Source organism: Pelophylax lessonae (assembly GCF_965119305.1).
Source record: "Pelophylax lessonae genome assembly, chromosome: 1".
NCBI lineage: Eukaryota > Metazoa > Chordata > Amphibia > Anura > Ranidae > Pelophylax > Pelophylax lessonae.
Window position 1 is genome coordinate 694,966,030 of NC_138768.1, and position 23,319 is coordinate 694,989,348.

The 23,319-nt window shown below is 47.0% G+C and overlaps 1 protein-coding gene across 5 annotated transcripts in view; it reads right to left on the minus strand.

Moving 5' to 3' along the window:
- The window catches only part of NEK1 (NIMA related kinase 1), a 334,451-nt gene that overhangs the window by 189,280 nt on the left and 121,852 nt on the right, over nucleotides 1–23,319 (minus strand). For all 5 annotated transcript variants that reach the window (XM_082243984.1, XM_082243982.1, XM_082243981.1 and 2 more), the window contains 2 exons: nucleotides 18,335–18,457; nucleotides 1,620–1,722 (listed from right to left, as the gene is read on the minus strand). In XM_082243984.1, the coding sequence (XP_082100110.1) occupies nucleotides 1,620–1,722; nucleotides 18,335–18,457 (226 nt within the window). The remainder of the gene's footprint in view (nucleotides 1–1,619; nucleotides 1,723–18,334; nucleotides 18,458–23,319) is intronic.

Here is a 23,319-nt window from a genome sequence, read left to right on the forward strand (position 1 = left end):
AATTTTTTGCTTGTTTATTATGTATTCGGTCTGACCAGACTTATGAGGTTGAGCATCCCATCCCCCACACACACCTGTACTCTATTGGTGTCCTCTATCAAGTAGATATAGGAGGAGTCCCCTGCAGTGCATTAGCACACCTTCCCAGCAAGGAGCATTGTCTCCAAGGGTAAGAGAGGCTGGATTCACCCCTTTTTTATGGATAGTGTAGGACCCACCGATAATGGGGTACTTTGACGTAGTGGTGGGCTTGAGCACGATATGGCTATATGGTGGAACTAAATCCCCATTTTTATTTATGGATGGTCTCCATATTTGATAGTCATTTCTTTCGCATGGTTGCGCTATTCTTTTTTAATATACATGTTGCTTGGTCCATAGCTGCACCGGCTTTAGATATACATGTTCAGGGTCTGCTCCCCCAATTTTTTGCTTGTTTATCATTCATATGTATGGGCGGTCAAAACGCACCACATGGTAACGTACAGTATGTGTTCCTGATGTGAACTGGCCCTGAATCTGATAATAATGTGGTAGTTGATAGGTATCCATACCCAAAACCTTTTTATTTAGTTTTGAATGGAGTTGAAATAAAACTCCTGTCAGATTTCACTGCTCAGTGGGAGATACACCTTAATTTCCCATCTGGTAAATAGGCAGTCTCCTAGACAGCAATACAGACAGAATTTTTTTTTTTTTTTTTATGAATTGGGGGAATGAAGAACCTCTGTCAGCTTTTCATTATCTGTTTCTGTTGCAGATTTTCCCTCACTACCTGTCTGGCATTCCCCAAAACAGAAGGTAAGGGCAAATCGCTCTAACAAAGCCCCGGAACACAAACAGAAGTGAAAAGCTTCTCTTTTTAAAGGCCAGGGCATATCAACTTTTTATCATGGCCTGTTTTCCTGTTGCAAATGTTTTCTCTCACTTCCTTTCTGCTATAAGGTTATCCCCAGCACAGAAAGGGAGCATAAATCTCTCTAAATAGAAGCAGTAAAACCCAATAGGGGTTCTACAGTTTCTTCAAACAAAGTTATGGGTATTAATAAACTTGAATCTACACACCTCTTTCTTGCCAATACAGAGACTTTTCACGTCAGTGAAGTTGTACCATAATGCCCACTTTGGAGGTATTTATGGTTAATCAGATTTTACATGAAAATTTTCCCAGCTGCCTTCTGAAAGCCACTTACCCAATTCTTTCCTATAGCTGGAGTCATACTCTCCTGGATGGCCAAGGCCACCATAATATGGCACTGCCATAGGAATAAATGGTGCCTGACCTGGACTCAGCCAGGTCATTTTCCATGCAAAGGCTGCACAGTTCCAGGTAGGACCGCACACTGAAGATCTCCAGTGTAAGGCCGAAGGTAACTAAATATGGTTTACACTGAGGCAGGCGATGGGAAGGAGTAGGGAACAACTTCAATAAAAGTTAAGCTGTTCTTTAAACAATTTTGCTGCAGTATTTTTCATTCGACTATTACTAAAAAATCAATGGTCAAATAATTATATGATTAAAATGGAAAGCCATTCTCCAGAAAAAACCTCTTTAGGACACCCCATTTCCATTTTTTTAAAGAACATATCACCATAATGCACAAACCAAAATTCCATACCATATGACCCTCAGCCCGTGCTTTGTTTTGCATGGCTTCCTGCTTCCTCTGCCAGAATTCCTCAACCTGTCTTGCTCTTTCAGCGGCCACATGTCCTCGATGTCTAAAGCACACAATAATAAAGTACTCAGATCACATGCCTAACGTTCGTTTAAAACAGAAGCAACTATTCTTAAATAAATAAAAACTCAAAAAGTTACTGTAGAATCTGCCTAAATAGCATTGGCCAGAAAGATTTAATCGTATGCAAACACAACATAAGAAATATAAAAAGGATATGTTTATGGTTTTGTTGGGAATAAGTTCTAGTACTGTAGAAGATATTGTGTAATAATGGTGCTACAGGCACTATATGTGAGCTTATCGCATACATTAGCAGGTGCACACTGGCATCGGATTTCCCAAATTGTTTTTTTTTTCTTGGGTACCAATAAGCTGCTTTTTTTTTTTTTTTTTTTTTTAACAGGGATTGGACTATTTTCTATCATGCTAATGGACTTATATTTATCAATACTTTCGTTTTTCCCTTTTTTTACTTGCCTCTGAAGTGTGGGTTCACTGAACAGTTCAGCTCCGGTAATATGGTTTATCTTTATACCTATTAAATGGCATGTGTAGTGCTACTTACGAGATTGTTCTGTTAAATTTTGTTTCCCACTTGGAGCATAAAAAATTTAATAAAAAGGATTGAAACATACAGTATCTCAGAAAAGTGAGAATACCCCTCACATTTTAGGAAATATTTTATCATATCTTTTTATACGACAACACTGAAGAAATGACACTTTGCTACAATGTAAAGTAGAGTGTACAGCTTGTATAACAGTGTAAATTTGCTGTCCCCTTAAAATAACTCAACACACAACCATTAATGTCTAAACCGCTGGCAACAAAAGTGAGTACACCCCTTAAGTGTCAATGTCCAAATTGGGCCCAAAGTGTCAATATTTTGTGTGGCCACCATTATTTTCCAGCACTGCCTTAACCCTCTTAGGCATGGAGTTCCCCAGAGCTTCACAGGTTGCCACTGGAGTCCTTTTCCACTCCTCCAGGATGACATCACGGAGATGGTGGATTTTAGAGACCTTGCGCTCCCCCACCTTCTGTTTGAGGATGCTTCACAGATGCTCAAAAGGGTTTAGGTCTGGAGACATGCTTGGCCAATAGGGTTTAGGTCTGGAGACATGCTTGGCCACCTTTACCCTGAGCTTCTTTAGCAAGGCAGTGGTCATCTTGGAGGTGTTTGGGGTCGTTATTTTAGAATACTGCCCTGCGGTCCAGTTTCCGAAGTGAGGGGATCATGCTCTGCTTCAGGATGTCACAGTACATGTTGGCATTCATGGTTCCCTCAATGAACTGTAGCTCCCCAGTGCCGGCAGCACTCATGCAGCCCCAGACCATGACACTTCCACCGCAATGCTTGATTGTAGGCAAGGCACACTTGTCTTTGTACTTCTCACCTGGTTGCCTCCACACACGCTTGACACCATCTGAACAAACTATAGGTTTGTTTATCTTGGTCTCATCAGACCACAGGACATGGTTCCAGTAATCCATGCCCTTAGTCTGCTTGTCTTCAGCAAACTGTTTGCGGGCTTTCTTGTGCATCATCTTCAGAAGAGGCTTCCTTCTGGGACGACAGCCATGCAGACCAATGTAATGCAGTGTGTGGCGTATGGTCTGAGCACTGACAGGCTGACCCCCCGCCCCTTCAAACTCAGCAGCAATGTTGGCAGCACTCATGTGTCCATTTCTTAAAGACAACCTCTGGATATGATGCGGAGGACATGCACTCAACTTCTTGGTCGATCATGGCGAGGCCTGTTCTGAGTGGAACCTGTCCTATTTAACTGCTGTATGGTCTTGGCCACCGTGCTGCAGCTCAGTTTCAGGGTCTTGGCAACCTTCTTATAGCCTAGGCCATCTTTATGTAGAGCAACAATTCTTTTTTTCAGATCCTCAGAGGGTTCTTTGCCATGAGGTGCATGTTGAACTTCCAGTGACCCTTATGAGAGTGTGCGAGCTATAACACCAAATTTAACACACCTGCTCCCCATTCACACCTGAGACGTTGTAACACTAACGATCACATGAAACTGGGGAGGGAAAATGGCTAATTGGGCCCAATTGAACATTTTACTTAGGAGTGTATTCCCTTTTGTTGCCAGTGGTTTAGCCATTAATGGCTGTGTGTTGAGTTATTTTGAGGGGACAGCAAAATTACACTGTTATACAAGCTGTATACTTACTATTTTACATTGTAGCAAAGTGTCATTTCTTCAGTGTAAAAGAAAAGCTATAATAAAATATTTACAAAAATGTGAGGGGTGTACCCACTTTTGTGAGATACTGTAAATATAAAGGACCACGTTCAGAAATCACTGATTTTAGAATTAATCATTAGATAAAAAAGATTTTGTTATATATAAATAAGTTTCCGGAACATAATTTCTTTTAGCTTCAATAATTCTATGCCTGTCATGAAAGAGGCACTAAAAGCAGATTATGTACAGTACTGTGCAAAAATTATGTAAATGAAGAATTCTTTCCGAAATAGAAGCTTTAATAGTTTATTTTTATCAACAAAATAGAAAGTAGATGAACAGAAGAGAAATCCAAATCAAATCATGGTTAATCTGATATTTTAAAACCAATTTCTTTTTTTCTGTAATGTATTTAGTATACCGTGGGTTTTCTTCAAAACAGCATGGCAGAAGCTGTTCCCTTTCAGTCACACGCTCCCTGAAGCTTTGTATAGGCCTTACAAAAGGGAAGGGGAAAAGTCACTGATCAAACTAATTCACTTGTGTGTGTAAATTTCAGTATAAGATACTGGGCTCTATTAACAGCCTTTTTTAACCACTTGCCGACCGCAATATGTATATACGTTACGGTTTGAAAGTGGTTTACTGGGATTATGGCTAAAGAAATCAGTCATAACCCCAGTTAAGTTTTTTTGCAGCCGGCGGCTGAGTCTTTTTATGAAACCATTCAGAGTGGCTCTTGAGCCACTGGAAAGGTTTCCGATGCGGCGGGAAGGGAACGTACCCCCCCTCCTCCCCTGCCGGTGTTTCTTGGGCTGTTTCCACCGGTTCACCCAAGAAACCATTCCACAGTCTGGCTGGCTCCTCCCATGGCCTTGGAGGACTGGAGTGATGTCATGACGTCAATATCAGTCCAGGCTCACAATATTTATTTTTTATTTATTTTTTTTTTAAGAAAAAGATCACATTTTTTTTTTTTTTTTTGATCTTTGGCTTTGAAGGCCTCATGCACACTGGACATTTTTACAGCTGCTGTTTTTCGCTTCCGGCATATTTTTCTACAGCCAGTAAACTCCTCGGCATGTTATTCTGCATATCCATGCACATATAGGCTGTTCTCAGCAATTTCTGGCTGGAAAAAAAAAAAACTGAACTAGTGGGTTTTGAGAGGAGTTTTTGCTCGAAAGCCGGTAAACGTATAAAAATGCAGCCAACAGCCATGTTTGATCCTAAAGCTTGTGTTTTCTTGCTAAAAAATGCTAACAAGCATTGTGAAAGCATTTTTATCCTGAATAAGTTCTGCACTGCAGTGACAATCTAAGAAAGAGTTGTTAAACATGCCTTGCCTTTTTTCTCCTCACTCCATATGCCTTAAGCCAGCCAAAATGGTTTGAATCTCTGCCAGTTCAGCAGGGCTGAGATTCTATCCATCTATGGGGGCAGGCTGATTGTATCCAAGTAAATCAATCAATCGACTTGGGTACAACCAGCATGTCAGCTTTCTAGAATGCGATTATTGCCAGAGGCTATAGCCACTAGAAATATTCATGGTGGTCTCCCAGCGGGGACAGCTTCCCTCGCCCCCACCGCCGGGAGAACACAGCAGCTCCCCAGGATTGATGCCCCTGGAAAGCGATTTTCTTTCCTGCAATAATCTATGATCTGCCTTAAACAATTATTGACCTTTCATAAAATAAAGTGTTGTTGCAGTTTTTAATCTGAAACGGCACGGAGTCATGTTATACGTCCAAAAAAAAAAAAAATTACCCTTCACGCATAGCTGTGTACAGTCATGTACATGAATATGAGCCATAAATCATATATGGGTTATATAGCCACCTATAGGTGAAGGACACCGACAACAAATCAGAACTGATGACCCCATATATAACCCCTCCCATACAGGAAGTACCTCAGTTTTTTCACCAGTGTCTAAAAGATGAAGGTCGCTGTGGAGAGGTGCTCCACATGTTTGTTATCTTTCAAAGAAGAAGAAAATGAATTTTTGTAAAATCTTACCGTAAAATCCTTTTCTCTTAAGCTCATTGACAGACGCAGTCCTCTTGATTAATATAAAATTGGGTTATACTGCCCTCTACAGGAGTAGGACACTAGGCAGAAGGAAAACGTTCTGGCCACACCTTAGGGGCAGTCCCAGAGGGTATATCCTCTCTCTGCTACAGGATGTTAGTTATGTCACAAAGCAGTGTCAGAGAATTTATCCCAATCCAACTCAAAAGTAGAGGGGCGGGTACTGTGTCTGTCAATAAGCTTAAGAGAAAAGGATTTTACGGTAAGATTTTACAAAAATCAATTTTTCTCGGTCGCTCATTGACAGACGCAGTCCTCTTGATTAATATCAAATTGGGACGTCCCAAAGCAGTGCCACAAATGAGGGGTGGGATAACAGAAATCAAAATCCAATCTAGAAGGCCCAACCGGTGCCAACTAGAAGTTTTAAAGGCTCATCAGACAAAAGGATGAGACTCAACTGAAAACCCAACAGAAAAAAACCCTCGAGGTAGACCAACGGTCTCCTCAAATTGCGGCCTGCAGAACCTTGCGGCCAAAAGAGGCATCCGACGATGCCATCACATCAACTTTATAAAATTTTGTAAAGGTATGAACCGACGACCAGGTAGACCCCTTGCAAACCTGGACCACTGACGCCTGATGGCGGAAGGCCCAGGAAGCACTGAGCGCCCGAGTGGAGTGCGCCTTAACAGGGAACGGAGGATTCCGACCCTTAATAGAATAAGCCTGTACCACCGTCTGTCTGATCCATTTGGAGATAGTCGCGGCAGATGCAGGCAACCCCTTTTTGGGGCCATCCGTGATCACAAAAAGTGAATCCGTTCTACGAAACGAGTCCGTAGTTTTCAGGTATACCCTGATTGCCCGAACCACATCCAAGGAATGTAACGCAAACTCCTGAGGATGACTGGGCTTAGGACACAAGGCAGGTAGCACAATATCTTCATTCAGATGAAACTCTGAAACCACCTTAGGAAGAAAGGATGGATTCGGACGAAGAACCACCTTATCCCTATGAACCACCAGATATGGGGAACGACAGGATAATGCGGCCAGTTCTGACACCCTGCGTGCAGAAGTAATGGCCACCAAGAAGGCCACCTTCTGGGATAATGTAAGCAAGGGAATCTCCCTGATATTTTCAAAGGGAGGTTTCTGAAGAACCAACAAGACCAGATTAAGATCCCAGGGCGGAAAGGGCGCGCGCACTGGCGGGGCCAGGTGCCGCACCCCCTGGATGAAATTCCGCACCAAGGAATGGGTAGCCAAAGGTTTCTGAAAGAAAATTGCTAACGCTGAAACCTGACCCTTGACAGTACTCAAGGCCAGCTTCTGCTCAACCCCCTGTTGCAGAAAAGCCAAGATTCTGGTCACCGAATAGGTACGTAGAGGAAATCCAAAGGATTCACACCACGCAATATAAGACCTCCATGTGCGATGATAGACCTTTCTGGAAGTCGCTTTCCTTGCTTTAATTAAAGTAGGAATAACTGAAGTTGACAATCCCTTGTCCTTCAGCACCTGAGTCTCAATAGCCAGGCCGTTAAAGCCAGCGATTGTAAAGCAGGATGGAAGATCGGTCCCTGAGACCGCCGATCCCCCCTGAGAGGAAGTCTCCAAGGAGCGTCCGTGACCAGTCTGATCAAGTCGGTGTACCCGGGTCGACGAGGCCAGTCCGGAGCTACCAAGATAACTGGAATTCCCTCCACCTCTATCCTGCGAAAAAGTTTCGGCAGCAACTTGAGAGGAGGTAAGACATACAGTAGCTGATACTGTCCCCACGGGGCGACCAGCGCGTCTGCTGCGTCCGCTCGAGGATCTCTGGAGCGAGCTACAAACCTCCGCACCTACCTGTTGAGCCGAGCTGCCAACAGATCCCCCTCCGGGGTGCCCCAATGAAGGCACAGCTGGTGAAATACCTCTGGATGAAGAGGCCATACCCCTTGATCCAGAATCTGACGGCTGAGGTAATCTGCCTGCCGATTTTCCACCCCCGGAGTGAATACCGCGGAGAGAGCCGGAACAAACCGTTCCGCCCAATGAAGAATGCTGGCCACTTCTATGGCCGCCAGGGCACTCTTGGTGCCCCCTTGGTGATCGACATAAGCCTCGGTTGTGGCCTTGTCCGACTGGATCCGAACCGGGCTGCCCTGGAGCTGCTCGGTCCAGTAAATCAAAGTCTGATCGCTCTCAGTTCCAATACATTTATCTGTAACCTGGATTCTATCGGAAGAAATTACTTCCCCTGGCTGAGCATCGGAGACCGAAGCCACCAGACCAGAGACTCCCTGGTCCGCTCGCTCAACCGGATCCGATTGTCCAGAGAATCGGGATTCCGATTCCATTGGAAAAGAATCTCCTTTCCGAGAGTGTGGGCATGAGACTGGGCATACGGTACTGCCTCTAAGAAGGCCACCATCAGTCCCAGGATCCTCATGCAAGTCTGAAGGGAAGGCCAGTTGACGGACAGTAACATCCGAATCGTTCACTGAATCTTCCGGCTCCTGGTGGGAACTAGGAATGATCTTTGGGAAACGTGAAGAAAACGTTCTGCTCAAGGAACGGGAACTACCGCTCCCTGTTGCATCAAGTCCATTACTTCCCCCCGCAAAGCTTTTAAGCGATCCGGGGATAGTCGAATGTTGGAAGGGAAGAATCGCACCGGTAGAAGTGATCGAAACTCGATCTTGTATCCCGACCGTATGACCTCGCGAACCCCTTTGTCCGGGATTCTGGAAAGCCATGGATCCGGAAACCGGTGAAGACGTCCCCCCACCCCAGAGATGGGTGGGGGCGCACCTTCAGGCTGTATTGGTCTTATCTTCAGGTTTGGCTGAGCCGGATCTTTGTTTACCCGACCAGCGCCCTTTGAAACCCCCTGCAGGGGCTTTGGAGGGCTTTGCCTTATCGCCCGCCCCAGCGGAACGAACAAACTTTTTATGAGCGAAAAAGGAAGGTCCTCGCCTGTTACGAGGACCTTTACCCTTAGCAGTCTGTGGCAAAAAAGTGCTCTTGCCCCCAGTGAGATCCTTTATAATCTCATCCAAGGTGGCCCCAAACAGGTGATCCCCTTGAAAAGGGAGATTAGCCAAAGCTTTTTTGGAACCTTAATCCGCCGACCAGCACTTTAACCACAACACGCGTCTGAGGACCACTGCTGAAACCGATGCACGTCCTAGCAAGGGAGTGGCGTCCAGGGCGGCGTCACAGATGAACTGTAGCCCTTGTATAATCTGCTCCAGCAAATCTGATACTGCCGGGGGGATACTTCTCCCCTTTATGTCACGGCGTAACAATTTGGTCCATTCTGTCAATGTTTGTGAGACTAAACCAATGGCCACCACTGGCCTAAATGTTGACCCTATCAGGGAAAAAATAGAGCGGGATTCCGCTTCCACTTTTCAATCCACCGTATCCCTAAAGGACGGAGCATCCTCCAACGGGATAACAGTGGCTTTGTTTAGTCTGGAAATCGGTGGGTCCACCACTGGTGGTACCGTCCATTTTTTAAGGAGGGATTCCTCAAACGGATAGCGCCTAGAAATGCGTTTGGAAATAGCAGGGGTTGGTTTAGGACGATCCCATTCTTCTTTAATTAGATTACCAAAACATTTGGGCAAGGGAAAAACCTTTGCCATTTTGGTAGGCTTGCTGGTCCCAAAGGGAATTTCAGTGTCAGCTACCTCTGCCGGTGTAACCTCAAGACTTAAGGTTTCTCGGACAGACATGACTAGTGCGTCCACCAATGCTTCTTCTTGTGCTATGGCGGAGGCAGAAACGTCCTCCTCGCTGTCTGAGGAGACCGTACCAGAGACAGCAGCCCCAGAAGAGGGACCTGCAGCTGCAGTGACAAGCTCAGAATCCGTATCTGAAGTGTCAGATGAAATAGGGGTAGGTGGGGGTCGCTTTCTTGACCCCCGTCCCTGACAGGCTACCTCCACCCGGGATACCAAAGACTCCAAAACTGCTGATAATGCATCAATCACAAGTGGGGCACTGGAGGGTCCTGCGGCCACCTCGAGGGGATCAGGTGGGGATACATGTGTGGCAGGGTCCATGATTAATCCCAGACACTTGCCAGCAAACAAAAAAATAATTGCAAAGAAAAAACTTTTTTTTTTTTTCTTTTTGTAATCCCCCGGCGCAACAGCGCCCCTCAGTGTTACCTGCTTTGGACCCCACAGAGAGAGAGAGACCCCAAGGGCTCACCACCTGATGCACAGAAGCTTCTATCCACCTGCTCTCAGCGCTGTCTCTTAAAGACAGGAAGTCTTTTGGATTGTTTTCCCGGGTAAAGGAGGCGGCTCCGCCCCTTTACACGCCTTCCGGTGCCTCCCATGCTACTCCTCGAGGTAGCTGGTAATCTCCAAAATGGCCGCCCCCATGTCGGAGACACGAGGCTACGCCAAGATGGCAGCCCTGCGCGACCTGCGGGAGGATGGCGGCGGCTTGTGGAATGCAAGCATCGGCCTGTGCGGCCTGCGGGAGGATGGCGGCCTGCGGGAGGATGGCTGCGGCGGATGGCGGTAGTCCAGGCAATTGCAACCTTATGTATAAGGTAGGATATATCACCTTCTTACATGGCCATCCTAACAGTAATGCCAGCCACTGACTTCAGTCATGGTCCCTTTACAGTGCCCACTCATACAGTGACTACCGATAGTCAGCTCCCAAACCAAGCTTCCTGGTTCTTATTCACCAAATCACTCTCAAAAGGGGGATCTGTGACACCTGTTATAGGATAGAGGGGGGACCCAGGATCATGAGGGTCCGATCATCCCAAGGAGGGGCCCACATCCACCCACAAACCTGTCAGGGGGAGAGGGGGAACATCTTACACACCATACCGGAACAGGCGGGCGCCAACTCCTGACAGAACCCCTCTCCACCGTGGTGGGGGGGCTGTCGACCAATACGGACGCCGCGACTCAGTTTCCAACTGGTCGTCGGCGTCCCGGCGAGACGTTTAACTCGCAGGGTCAGTCCCCGTCCAGTGGGACTATGTCGCGGCCGACCCAGCGCGGAGCTAGGGCCTGCACGCGCTCGTAGGCTGACTGGGGTGACCACTGGATCTCAACATCCAGCCCGTCGCCCAGCTCCAGCATCATTGCTTGAAGATCTCACAGGAACAACTGGAGAAAAAAAGCTGCCTAAAAAAAAATTTTTCTAAAAAAAAAAATCTTGCCAGGACCAAAGATCCCAGCAAGGAACTTAGTTTTTTTCTGTCTAGTCAGGAGTAAGGACCTAACATCCTGTAGCAGAGAGAGAGAGAGAGAGGATATACCCTCTGGGACTGCCCCTAAGGTGTGGCCAGAACGTTTTCCTTCTGTCCAGGGGCCTACTCCTGTAGAGGGCAGTATAACCCAATTTGATATTAATCAAGAGGACTGCGTCTGTCAATGAGCGACAGAGAAAAGAAGATTATGCTATTATACCCCAAAGAAAGATCACTGAATCTAAGGGGTTAGCCATCGGATCCATCTAAAACAGTCAATGGACTATAAAGATGGTACCTGAGCCTCAGGAAGCAGATACAAAGTTTTGCCTGTAATGCTGTCCTTTTTAGGCGCTGGACCCTCGGATCCGCACCCTTGGAATACCAAATTCCAAAGGCGCTCCATGCAGGGTGCTCTACAGGTCCAAGGCCGTGGCCCCTTTTATATAGGGGACCCAGTCCTTTAAGGTCTTTAAGACCATGCTCACCGTGAAGAGTGAAGATTGGATTCTTGCTCATAGCAGTTTCCTGCGGCAGGACTGGAGTCCATTTTAAATATTTACACAGCAAACAAAAACCTTAAAAGGTTAAACATTGCCAAATTGTAAATATTTTATGCACTGTTCCCTTTAATAAGATTACAGAGACTTGTGCCAAGTGTATTTCTCCTTGTATTTACATTGTAGCAGGTTTATGCAAAGTATGTTTAAAGCATATTGTTACACTGTTTTCTTACCCTGTGCTGTGTATCAGCTGTGACAAACAAGATTCAGCCTAAACTGCTCTCTCCCCCATTTTCTGGTTGTGTTAGCCCTGGCGCATAAGCGTTCGCATGTTCGCCTCTGCTGGATCGCATGTCTATGGCGTACGCCTATTCGCGCTTGGGAAACTTCACATTTAAGTACAGGCGTACGCTGCATGGTGGGCGTGTTCTAACGCAATTTGACGTGCACGCCACGCACCACGCCGCACATACATAAAAGGGCACGTTCTGCAAGGAACTGCTTCCAACACACTAGCCTCTGTCACAGACTGAAAGGGGACACAGAGCAGCAGCAGCTGGGTTGCGTGAGTCACTGTGGGTATGTTACTGGCACTAATAGGTCCTGTATCTTAGGTTATCAGTGTTGTGTGCATTAGGCTGTATAAGCTTGGCACAAACCTTGAGTACACGTTAAAGGTAGTACCTCAAGTTTGTCTGGCTATAAAGCAACGTCTGCCAGAAAAAGGGCTGGAAGGAGCACAGTTGGAAAGGGCTCTGATGCCACCATCAGGCCCTGAAGGTCCTAGTCGTGCTTTCATGTTTTCTCCTAATAAGCCAGAGGCAATTAGCCAATGGGAGCCATTTCAGTTGTCAGGCATAGAAGCTACTGAGTGTACTTCTGCCACAGCCTATATTACCAAGGACGATTTGGCATCGGCATCAGCCAGCCTGGAGGGTAGGATTGCTGACATGATTGAAGCACCACATGTGAGGAAATAAGTGGGTTAGATCCCCCACTCCTGAGCTGCCCCATGTATCAGTTCAGGATTGGGCAGCGGATATGGAAGATGTAGCTGAGGGTGACACTATCGAAGGTCAAGCTGAAAGTTCCACTTCCGGGGAGTCAGAGGAATCTCTATCAGCCTCTCAATCCCAGAGATTGTTTATCCAGTCTCTTGCTGAGATGGTCCGGGCTGAGTTTAAACTCCTGCCCCTCGAGACAACTGAAACCTATTTTTCTTCCCTAAGCTCATTGCACCCTCCTCAGAGTCTTCGGTCATTTCCCATGCATCCACTCTTGGAGTAAGAAGTGTATAATGACTGGGATCATCCGGATAGGATGTTTGTTCCTCCTAAAACGTTTTCATTGTTATATCCTATGGAGGATAAGTTTTCTAAGAGATGGAAAATTCCCACTGTGGGTGCAGCCATTTCTTCGGTTAACAAGAATTGAATCTGTCCTGTGGATAACGTCCAGGTCTTTAAAGATCCAGCGGATATAAAGTTGGAATCTTTATTCAAAGCCTCCTTTGCGGTTACAGGTTCTGCAGTACAACCAGCAGTAGCAGCCACAGGAGTGTGTCAGTCTTTGAAAGACCGCATAAAGCGAGTATCCAAGACAGTTCCTTCTCAAGGAGAGTATGTGGAAGATCTGTCAGATCTACTTCGCACTTTGTTTTTTATAGTAGATGCTCTTACGGACTCCATAAGGCAAAATGTCACGGTTTGCTCTGATGACTGTGCATATGCGCAGAATCCTTTGGTTAGAGAGATGGTCTGCGGAATACACATTTAAAAAATTACTGGTTAAGGGAGAACGCCTTTTTGGTGATGATCTAGATAAATATATCCAAAAGATCTTTGGGGGGGGGGGGGGGGGGATGCCATATATATCACACACACATATATAGACATGCATAAAGTTTGAGCATACATGTATGGACAATATACAATATGATCTGACTATGTGCTGCATTGGTCCCTCCTCTGCTGTGGATTTTTATATGATTAAAGATCCTTCATCGATTATTATATTTATATTTTTGATATCTCTTGGTACTCCTGTGTGGACACATTGGTAAAAAAGCGGACACTATGGCGTGTGGGTACCTGTATACATGATTTACACTGATTTACCACACGTTTTTTACAATTTTATTAAAACACGTGTGTCCATACAGACGTTATAATGGAGATGGTTTTTCCATGATGTATACATGGATGCATTTGTTTATGCAATCGTCTATTCCATGGAGGAAATAATGATTTTATGTATATGTCTTTTGTATATGCATGTGACCCTATGTTGATGTCTCTGGTGTCATCACTTTGGAAATTAAAAGGCAATTGGAATTCCTGGATGTGCGGCCGTTTCTTTTCTTACAAGTTTTCCATGGAGGCGGGCCGGGGCTAGCACTCTATGGGATATTCCACCTCTAAGCTACCATCACACACCTGCAGCAGCGTTTTCTCCCTTCACGCAATACCGGTTATTCCAGTTCCAGGCAGTGGCGACCGCCTCAACCGTCTGCATCCGGACTAGGGATAGACCGATATTGTTTATGCAGGGCCGATACCGATATTTTGGTCACAACGTATCGGTATGGGCCGATATTTTGTACATTTAAAGTTTTTAAAAATAAAGACAATTTTTGACACAAATCTGGTACGGAACATGATAATTTTTTGTTTAATGCTTAATGGCTGGCTTGCTGGCACCCTGTGGTGGGTGGCTGGCACCCTTTGGTGGGTGGCTGGCTGGCACCCTGTGGTGGGTGGCTGGCTGGCACCCTGTGGTGGGTGGCTGGCTGGCTGGCACAGGGCCTGTGAGCGGCTGGCTGGTACAGTGCCTGTGGCTGGCTGTGTTGATACCCTGTCTGTGGGTGGCTGGCACCTTCTGGTGGGTGTGTGGGTGGCTGGCACAGGGGCTGTGGGTGGCTGGCTGGTACAGGGTCTGTGGATGTGGCTGGCTGGCTGGTACAGGGTCTGTGGATGTGGGTGGCTGGCTGGCACCGGGCTGCTCTGGGTGGGTGTATGGCTGTAAAGCACTCCCGCGAGACTAGTCCCGACTCCAGACGAGGCTGTCCAAGGGGAGGGAGGCGGCCTAAGGCAGAAGGACGTCACAAAAATAAATCAGCAAAAAAAAACAGCCAGTTCCGGGGCCGATACCGATATATCGGGGAAAGTGCATATCGGCCACCGATATAATCGACCTTGGCGATAATCGGTCTATCCCTAATCTGGACCCAAGCCTTCGGGAAATGTCAGAAAAAGCCCTGGGCCCAGAGATCAGCCAAGTCTTCCTCTAAGCCCTCTCAGTGAAGTGGCGCCCCCACTCGCCACTCGAAGGCTACTGCAGTTCTCAAGGGCATGGGTGGAGTTAATTCAAGACAACTGTTTTGTCTCCACCATTTCACAGGGATACAAACTGGAATTTCAGGTGTTCCCGCATCCTCGGTTTGCGAGGTCAAGTATACCAACTGATCCCCTAAAGGAAAGATCTCTCTTTTAGGCATTGGAACAACTGAGAAATCAGAGGGTGATAACCGAAGTTCCAGAAAACGAAAGGTTCAAGGGTTTTTACTCAAACCTTTTCGTAATCCCCAAAGCAAACGGGGATGTGAGACCTATTTTGGATCTCAAGGCGCTGAATCAGTTTCAGTTCGTTCTTTCCGCATGGAATCAATTCGTTCACTCCCTGCAGGGAGAGGAATTTCTAGCATTTTATAGGCTTTAAGGATGCATACCTGCATGTGCCTATATTTCAGATCCATCAAAAGGTTCCTTCTTTTTGCAATTGGAAACCATTTTCAGTTTGTGGCCCTGCCCTTCGGGTTGGCCACAGCACCAAGAGTGTTCACAAAGATCCTAGCTCCAATATTGGCTGTTCTAAGGTCCTGAGGGATATCGATATTGGATATCTGGACGATCTATTACTAATAGATCGATCGGCGTCAGCTCCAAGCCAAAATATCCTTCACACTGTACATTTTTTCTCTGCTACCAAGAGTATGACAGTCTGAATTGGTGGTTGTTGACCAGAAATCTGGAGAAGGGGAAATCCGTTCTTCCAGTGACCTGGAAGGTGGTGACTACAGATGCCAGTCTCTCCGGCTGGGGAGCGATTCTGGAGGACGCCACTGTCCAGGGGAAATGGTCTTGGGAATCATGTAGTCAGTCGGGCTTTAGGGTCACCCTGTCAGGGTGCAATCCGATAATGCCACGACCATGGTTTATGTCAACCATCAAGGAGGCACAAGGAGTCTATCAGCTCAGAAAGAGGTAGATATAATCCTGTCCTGGGCAGAGAAGTTTGTGCCATGACTGGCAGCAGTGTTCATTCCAGGAATAGAGAACTGGCAGGCAGATTTCTTGAGCCATCAACAGATGTTTCCGGGGGGAATGGTCTTTACATCCCGAGATTTTTCAATTGATCTGCCTACGCTGGAGGGTCCCAGACGTAGATCTGTTGACATCCAGGTTCAACAGCAAATTGGAGAGATTGGTGTCCAGGGACCAGGATCCACTCACAGTCAGAGTGGATGCTTTGGTGACTCCTTGGGAGGAGTATTCTCTAATCTATGCCTTTCCTCCGGTACAGCTGATATCGCGTTTGTTGCGCAGGATCCAGCTGGAGGGGAAACCAATAATTCTGGTAGCTCCGGCTTGGCCGAGGAAGATTTGGTATGTACAAATCCAGAGGTTGGCAGTGACGAGGCCCTGTGTCCTCCCACTGCGTCCAGACATGCTCTCTCAAGGTCCGATATTCCACCCTGCTATACAGTCTCTAAATTTGACGGCTTGGCTATTGAAACCTTAATCTTGGAAGAGCAGGGTGTGTCTGGCCCCGCAGTTCATACACTGAAACTTCAGGAAGCCAGTCTCTAGAAATATTTATTACAGAGTCTGGAAATTCTACATTGCCTGGTGTGAAGCCAGGAAATGGCATCCCCGCACATATATTATCGGGAGACTTCTATCCTTCCTGCAAGCAGGGGTAGATTTGAAATTAGCCCAGAGCATGATTAAGGGGCAGATTTCAGCTTTATCTGTCTTTTTCCAGGAACCGATCGCTTCCCATTTGTTGGTTCAAATGGGAAGCGATCGTCCGGGGAATATTGCGTTTGCTTCTACCAGTGAAGCCACTGCTGTGTCCTTGGGACTTGAATTTAGTGTTGGCCGTTTTGCAAAAAAAACAGCCTTTTGAACCTCTGGGGCAGGTTCCCCTGGTTCTTTTGACCAAGAAACTGGTCTTTTTGATTGCGATAACTTTGGCTAGAAGGGTATCGGAACTAACAGCTCTTTCTTGTAAAGAGACATTCTTGACATTCTTGATATTTATGTATTTTGATAGGGTGATTTTACATCCTCACCCAGATTGTTTGCCCAAGGTAGTGTCCGCCTTTCATTTGAATGAGGACATTATACTACCCTCTTTTTTATCGCATTCCCTTGATGTAATGTGTGCACTTAAATTTTATTTACAGGAAACAACTCAGATTTGTAAGACTGAGAGCTTGTTTGTGCAGCCAGAAGGCCCCAGAAAGGGGTTGGCAGCATCTAAATCTACGATTTCCTTTTGGATTCGCCATGTTATGGTTTAGGCCACGACCTGGTCATCAGAGCATTTTTTGGTGTCCCCCCTCCCCTCCGATGCATTGCTTTGGGACGCCCAATATGTTATCATTTATGGCTCTTTGTCCCGTGATGTATGAAAAGAAAAATCTATTTTTAATTCATACTTACCTGTAAAATCCATTTCTTGAAGTACATCACGGGACACACAGGTCCCTCCCCTCTTCTATGGGGTCTTTTATTGCTTGTTACAAAACGGAGGTACTTCCTGTATGGGAGGGGTTATATAGGGGGTCATCAATTCTCATTGGTTGCCAGTGTCTTTCACCTATACGTGGCTATATAACCCATATGTTATGATTTATGGCTCTGTGTCCCATGATGTACTTCAAGAAATGGATTTTACAGGTAAGTATGAATTAAAAATCCATTTTTTTTTACGATATGGCACTGCGTTACTTTAACTGACAATTGTGTCGTGCTATGCGAAACCCAAATAAAATTGATGTCTGTTTTTTTCCACATAGATAGAGGTTTCTTTTGGTGGTATTTGATCACCTCTGTGGCATTCATTTGTTGCGCTATAAAACAAAAAATGGACAATTTTAAGGAAAAATAATAATAAAATGTTTTACTTTCTGCTATAAAACATCAAAAAAAAAAAAAAAAAAAAAAAAAGGAATTTCTCCATAAATTTAGGCCAATATGCATTCTGCTACACAAAAATAGCAATAAGCGTATATATTGATTGGTTTGCACAAAAGTTAAAACGTCTACAAACGATGGGATATTTTTATTTTTTTTTTCAACTAGTAATGGCGGCGATTGGCGACTTATAGTGGGACAGTGACATTGCTTAGCAGGAACACAAGATGTCTGTCTTCCTCCCGGTCAGAATAGCGATCTGCCTTGTTTACATAGGCAGACCGCCATTCTGTGTTTCTCAGGAACGATCGCGGGTAACCTGTGGACATCTGGTCCGTCAGATCCACTGATTGGCTACACCTCTAGCCAATCACCACGATCGCAGCCCCTGGAGGCCTTGCACAAAATTAGGTACAGGTAAGTGATTTTGCGCAAAGGGAGCCGACTTGCCGCAGTAAAAAGTACGTTAGGCGGTCGGCAAGTGGTTAATATCACTGACCGGTCTGCGCGCGCTTGTCGGGAAACTGTCTCCAGCCTCTTCAATTCCTTCTTCACTGCATCTCCATCAGGTAACGGATAATGAGATGAGGGGCCATTAGGAGCTTCCGGTTGTGCAGCAGCTCTGCAGATGAAAGAGAAAGACAACACCAAGGCTTTTTAATGTAATTTTGACCGAATATAATTACTGGGGATATTAAAAGGTTTTAAAAATTATATAGTGTCCATACAGCTAATGTCCAAATTCCCTTTCACTCCGAGATGTTAGCACCCTTGTGATGCACTACATAAAATCAAAAAAAATTGATTTTTTTTCTTACCATAAAATTCCTTTCTCTGATGTTCATTGACGGACACAGCTCCATATCTTCTTGGATCCTTGAGTTATGTTGCTCTTCATAGGAGTAGGACACTAGGCGGAAAGAAGTTTGACTACGCCCTTTGGAGCAGTCCCAGGGGGTATACTCCCACTTTCTGCTATAGGACTTCAGTTTTGTAACAAGCAGTGTCAGAAGAATACATACCCCAACTCAATAGAGGGGCGGGTGCTGTGTCTATCAATGATCAGGGAAAAGGACTTTACGGTAAGACAAAAATCCAGTTCTCCCTTTCACTCATTTTGAACACAGCTCCATATCTTCTTTGACCCTTGGGACGTCCCAAAGCAGTGTCAATATGAGGGGAGGGAAACGCAGCAATAATATAATTTTTGTAAGAACTTACCGTAAAATTCCTTTCTCTGAGTCCTCTGACAGTCGCTGCCCACTCATACAGTCTTCACTTATGGGTATTGACCTCTTATCCACAGGAGCAAGCTAGGCATAAGATTTGTTAAAACACAAAACACTTTGCATAGACACACCTATCCCTCTGTCCCTCTGGTCCAATACCCCCCTGCTATCAGCATTCCCAAATCAGTTTGTTAGCCAGCAGCAGATAGTCCAAGAACCCCAAAAAAGAGGGGTGGGGGCAGCGACTGTCAGAGGACTCAGAGAAAGGAATTTTAGGGTAAATTCTTACAAAAATTCAATTTTCTCTTACGTCCTCTGACAGTCGCCGCCCACTCATACAGTCTTCACTTATGGGATGTCCCAAAGCAGTGTAGACATGAGGGGTGGGAAGCGCAACCGTCACAAAGGCAACGTAGCACCCAGGTCAGAGAAAGGAACCTTATCTGAACCAGAAAGGTAAAACGCTGGGTAACAGAAAAGCTCAACAGGAGCGAACAAACCCAGGAAAGCAATTTAACAAAGGGGAAACAACCCCAACAGGCGGGGACAGGATAACGCCATGTCCCCCTCAAGGCACTGCGGCACACATTACTTTGCGGCCAAAGGAGGCATCTGCCGATGCAAAAACATTCAGTTTGTAAAATTTGGAAAAAGTCTGCATGGACGACCAAGTTGCTGCCTTGCACACCTGGGCCACCGATGCTTGATGTCGGAAGGCCCAGGACGCACTCACCGCTCTGGTAGAGTGCGCCGTGACAGGGAAGGGCGGCACCCGTTCCCTAATTGAATAGGCCTGAACTATCGTCTGTCTGATCCATTTAGAAATGTTTGCCGCAGATGCAGCCATGCCCTTCCGAGGGCCCTCAGGAAGGACAAAAAGAGAATCCGACTTTCTGAAGGATTTAGTAGACGACAGGTACACCCTGATCGCCCGGACTACATCCAAGGAATGCAAGATAAACTCCTTAGGATGCTTTGGATTTGCACACAGCAAAGGCAAGACAATGTCCTCGTTAAGATGAAAATCGGATACCACATTAGGAAGGAAAGATTGGCGAGGTTGCAAGACCACCTTATCCCTATGAACAACCAGGTAAGGGGATCGGCAAGACAGGGCCGCCAATTCCGACACTCTGCGAGCTGATGTGATCGCCACCAGAAAGGCAACTTTCTGTGACAGCACAGGCAGAGGAATCTCCCTGATGTTCTCAAATGAAGGACGTTGCAAAACGGACAGGACCAAATTCAGGTCCCAAGGAGGTAAAGGCTCTCTCCTAGGGGGAGCCAGATGACGCACCCCTTGAATAAATGTGCGGATCAAAGAGTTTGACGCCAAAGGGCGCTGGAAAAGGATTGCCAGTGCAGACAACTGACCCTTAATAGTGGTCAGCGCAAGACGCTGGTCCACACCAGATTGCAGGAAAGCTAACACCCTCGCCACCTAAAAGGAGCGAGGCTGGAAACCCTGCGATTCACACCAGGCAAAATAAGCCTTCCAAGTACGGTAATAGATCTTACCGGACAAGCCTTCCTAGCCTTGAGTAGGGTAGGAATGACCGCCAACGAGAGACCCCGATTCTCTCAGGACCTGGCTTTCAACAGCCACACCATCAAAGCCAGCGACTGTAAAGCAGGATGGAAGATCAGCCCCTGAGACAGCAAATCGTCTCGCAACAGGAGCCGCCAGGGAGGCTCGACCACCAGTTGCCTGATGTCCGCGTACCAAGACCGGATCGGCCAGTCCAGGGCCACCAGAATCACCAACTTTGGTTCCGAGACCAACCTTCGAAGGAACCTGGACAACAACTGAATCGGGTGGGAAGGCATAAATCAGGTGATACCGATTCCAAGGCACCACCAGCGCACCCGAGGCATCTGCCAGAGGATCGAGTGTTCTTGCCATGAACCTTCCCACCTTGTTGTTTAGACGAGACGCGAACAGATCCACGTCCGGGGATCCCCAATGTGCACACAGCATCTGAAAACACCTCCGGGTGTAAGGACCACTCCCCCTGGTCCAGGGTCTGGCGGCTCAGATAATGGGCCTGCCAGTTCTCCACACCTGGAATGTGGACTGCCGAAATCGCCGGGACCTGCGTCTCAGCCCAAGACAGAATTTTGGTGACTTCCTGGTGCCCCCTTGGTGATTAATGTAAGCCACCGCAGTTGCGTTGTCCGTCTGCACACGCACAGGGCGGCCCCCAAGATGATCCGACTAACGGAGCAAACCGTCTCATCGCTCGCAGTTCTAAGATATTTATTGGTAGGGAGGATTCCTCCTCCGACCAAGTGCCCTGGGCAGACAGAGTGCCCAGAACGCCACCCCAGCCTGACAGGCTGGCGTCCATGGTGATCACTGTCCATAATAAGGGCCGGAAGGATTTCCCCTCCGTCAGAGCCAGAGATTGGAGCCACCACAGAAGATCCTCTCTGACTCGGTGACTCAAAGATATCCTCCTTTCCAAGGAAAGTGGATGCCTGTCCCACCTGGCCAGGATCTCCGCTTTAAGAGATTGTGTGTGGAACTGTGCAAATGGTACCGCCTCGAAGGCTGACACCATCAAACCCAGGGACCGCATGCAGGTCCTGAGCGATGAGGAGTCGTTGTCCCTGAGGGATCTGACCTCGTTCTGCAGAGACCGGAGTTTGTCCTCCGGCAGGAAAACGTTTGCATGGGCAGAGTCCAGGACCATCCCCAAGTAAGGGAGACGAACAGAAGGGGACAAAGCCGACTTCTGAAAGTTGATGGTCCACCCGAACTCCTGGAGCATCTGAACCGTGGTTGACAGATCGCGCAACAGAGTTGGAATGGAACTCGATCTTAACAGGAGATCGTCCAGATATCCCAGAATCGCAATCCCCTGTGCCGTCAACAGGGCCAGAACAGGAGCCAACACTTTGGTAAACACCCTTGGAGCCGAAGTGAGACCGAAAGGTTACGCCACAAACTGATAGTGCTCTGATTACGAGCCGGAGGTACCTCTGATGACCCTCGAATATGGGGATGTGTAGATACGCATCCTTGAGGTCGATTGAAGCCAGGAAATCTCCTGGGCTCAGGGAAGCTACCATCGAACGAAGGGATTCCATACGGAATTTTTGAACCCGCTCGAAGCGGTTCAGAAATTTCAAGTCCAGAATCGGACGCACCTTGCCCTCCTTTCTGGGCACTGAACAGATTCGAGTAGAACCCCTGAAATCTGTCCCGATGAGGCACCGGGACAATAACCCCCTGGGCGATGAGATCCTGAACCGCCCGTTGAAGATCTTGCAAACGATCTGGGGTCAAATGAAGATTTGAGGGAAAGAACCTGTCTGCTGGACGCGATCGGAATTCGATCTTGTACCCTGACCGAATGATTTCCTGAACCCACCTGTCCTGAATCCGGGACATCCAAGGTTCGGAAAAAACGCGCAGACGTCCCCTCACCCCTGAAATGGGTGAGGTTGCCCCTTCAGGTCGAGGCGGACTGGGCCGCCGTACCAGCGTGGGCAGCTTTTGACTTACCCGCCCAAGGCTTCTTCTGGCCACCCACGGCCTTGAAGGATTTGCCCTTGTCTTGTGCCTTGAAGGCACGAAAGGATCCCTGATTTGGTTTAAAGGAAGGGCCCCGCTTACCGCGGAAAAACTTACCCTTGGGTGCTTAGGGCAGCAGAGTGCTTTTGCCCCCAGTGACCCCCTTAACCAACTCGTCCAGGGAGTCCCCAAAAAGGCGATTCCCAGCATAAGGGATGTCAGACACCGTCTTCCTGGAATTCTGGTCAGCCGACCAGCTCTTTAGCCACACCATACGATGGATTATCACTGTGACAGCAGATAGTCGTGAGACTAAAGGGGCCTCATCCAAGGACGCGTCACACAGGTATAAAACAGCCTGAATAATTTGGTCCACCATCTCCAAAGTAGCTGGAGGGGCAGATTTAGCCACAAGGGTGCGTCTGAGCACCTTGGTCCACTCCACCACAGCCTGAGAGACCATCAGAGGCGAAAACAGGTTTCATCAAAGAACCCGCCACCATAGAAGGAGTGGGGGGTAAGAGATTCCACCCGTCTATCCGTCGTGTCCCTAAACACCGGAGAATCCTCCGCGGGCATCAGAGTGGCCTTGTTCAACCTGGACACCGTGTGATCCACCTTAGGGGCCACGGTCCAGCGCGAATCCGTTGGAGATGCAAAGGGATATTGGTACTGAAACCGCTTTGGTACCACAAAATTGTGCTTCAAATTGAGCCATTGTTCATTCACCGTTTCGTG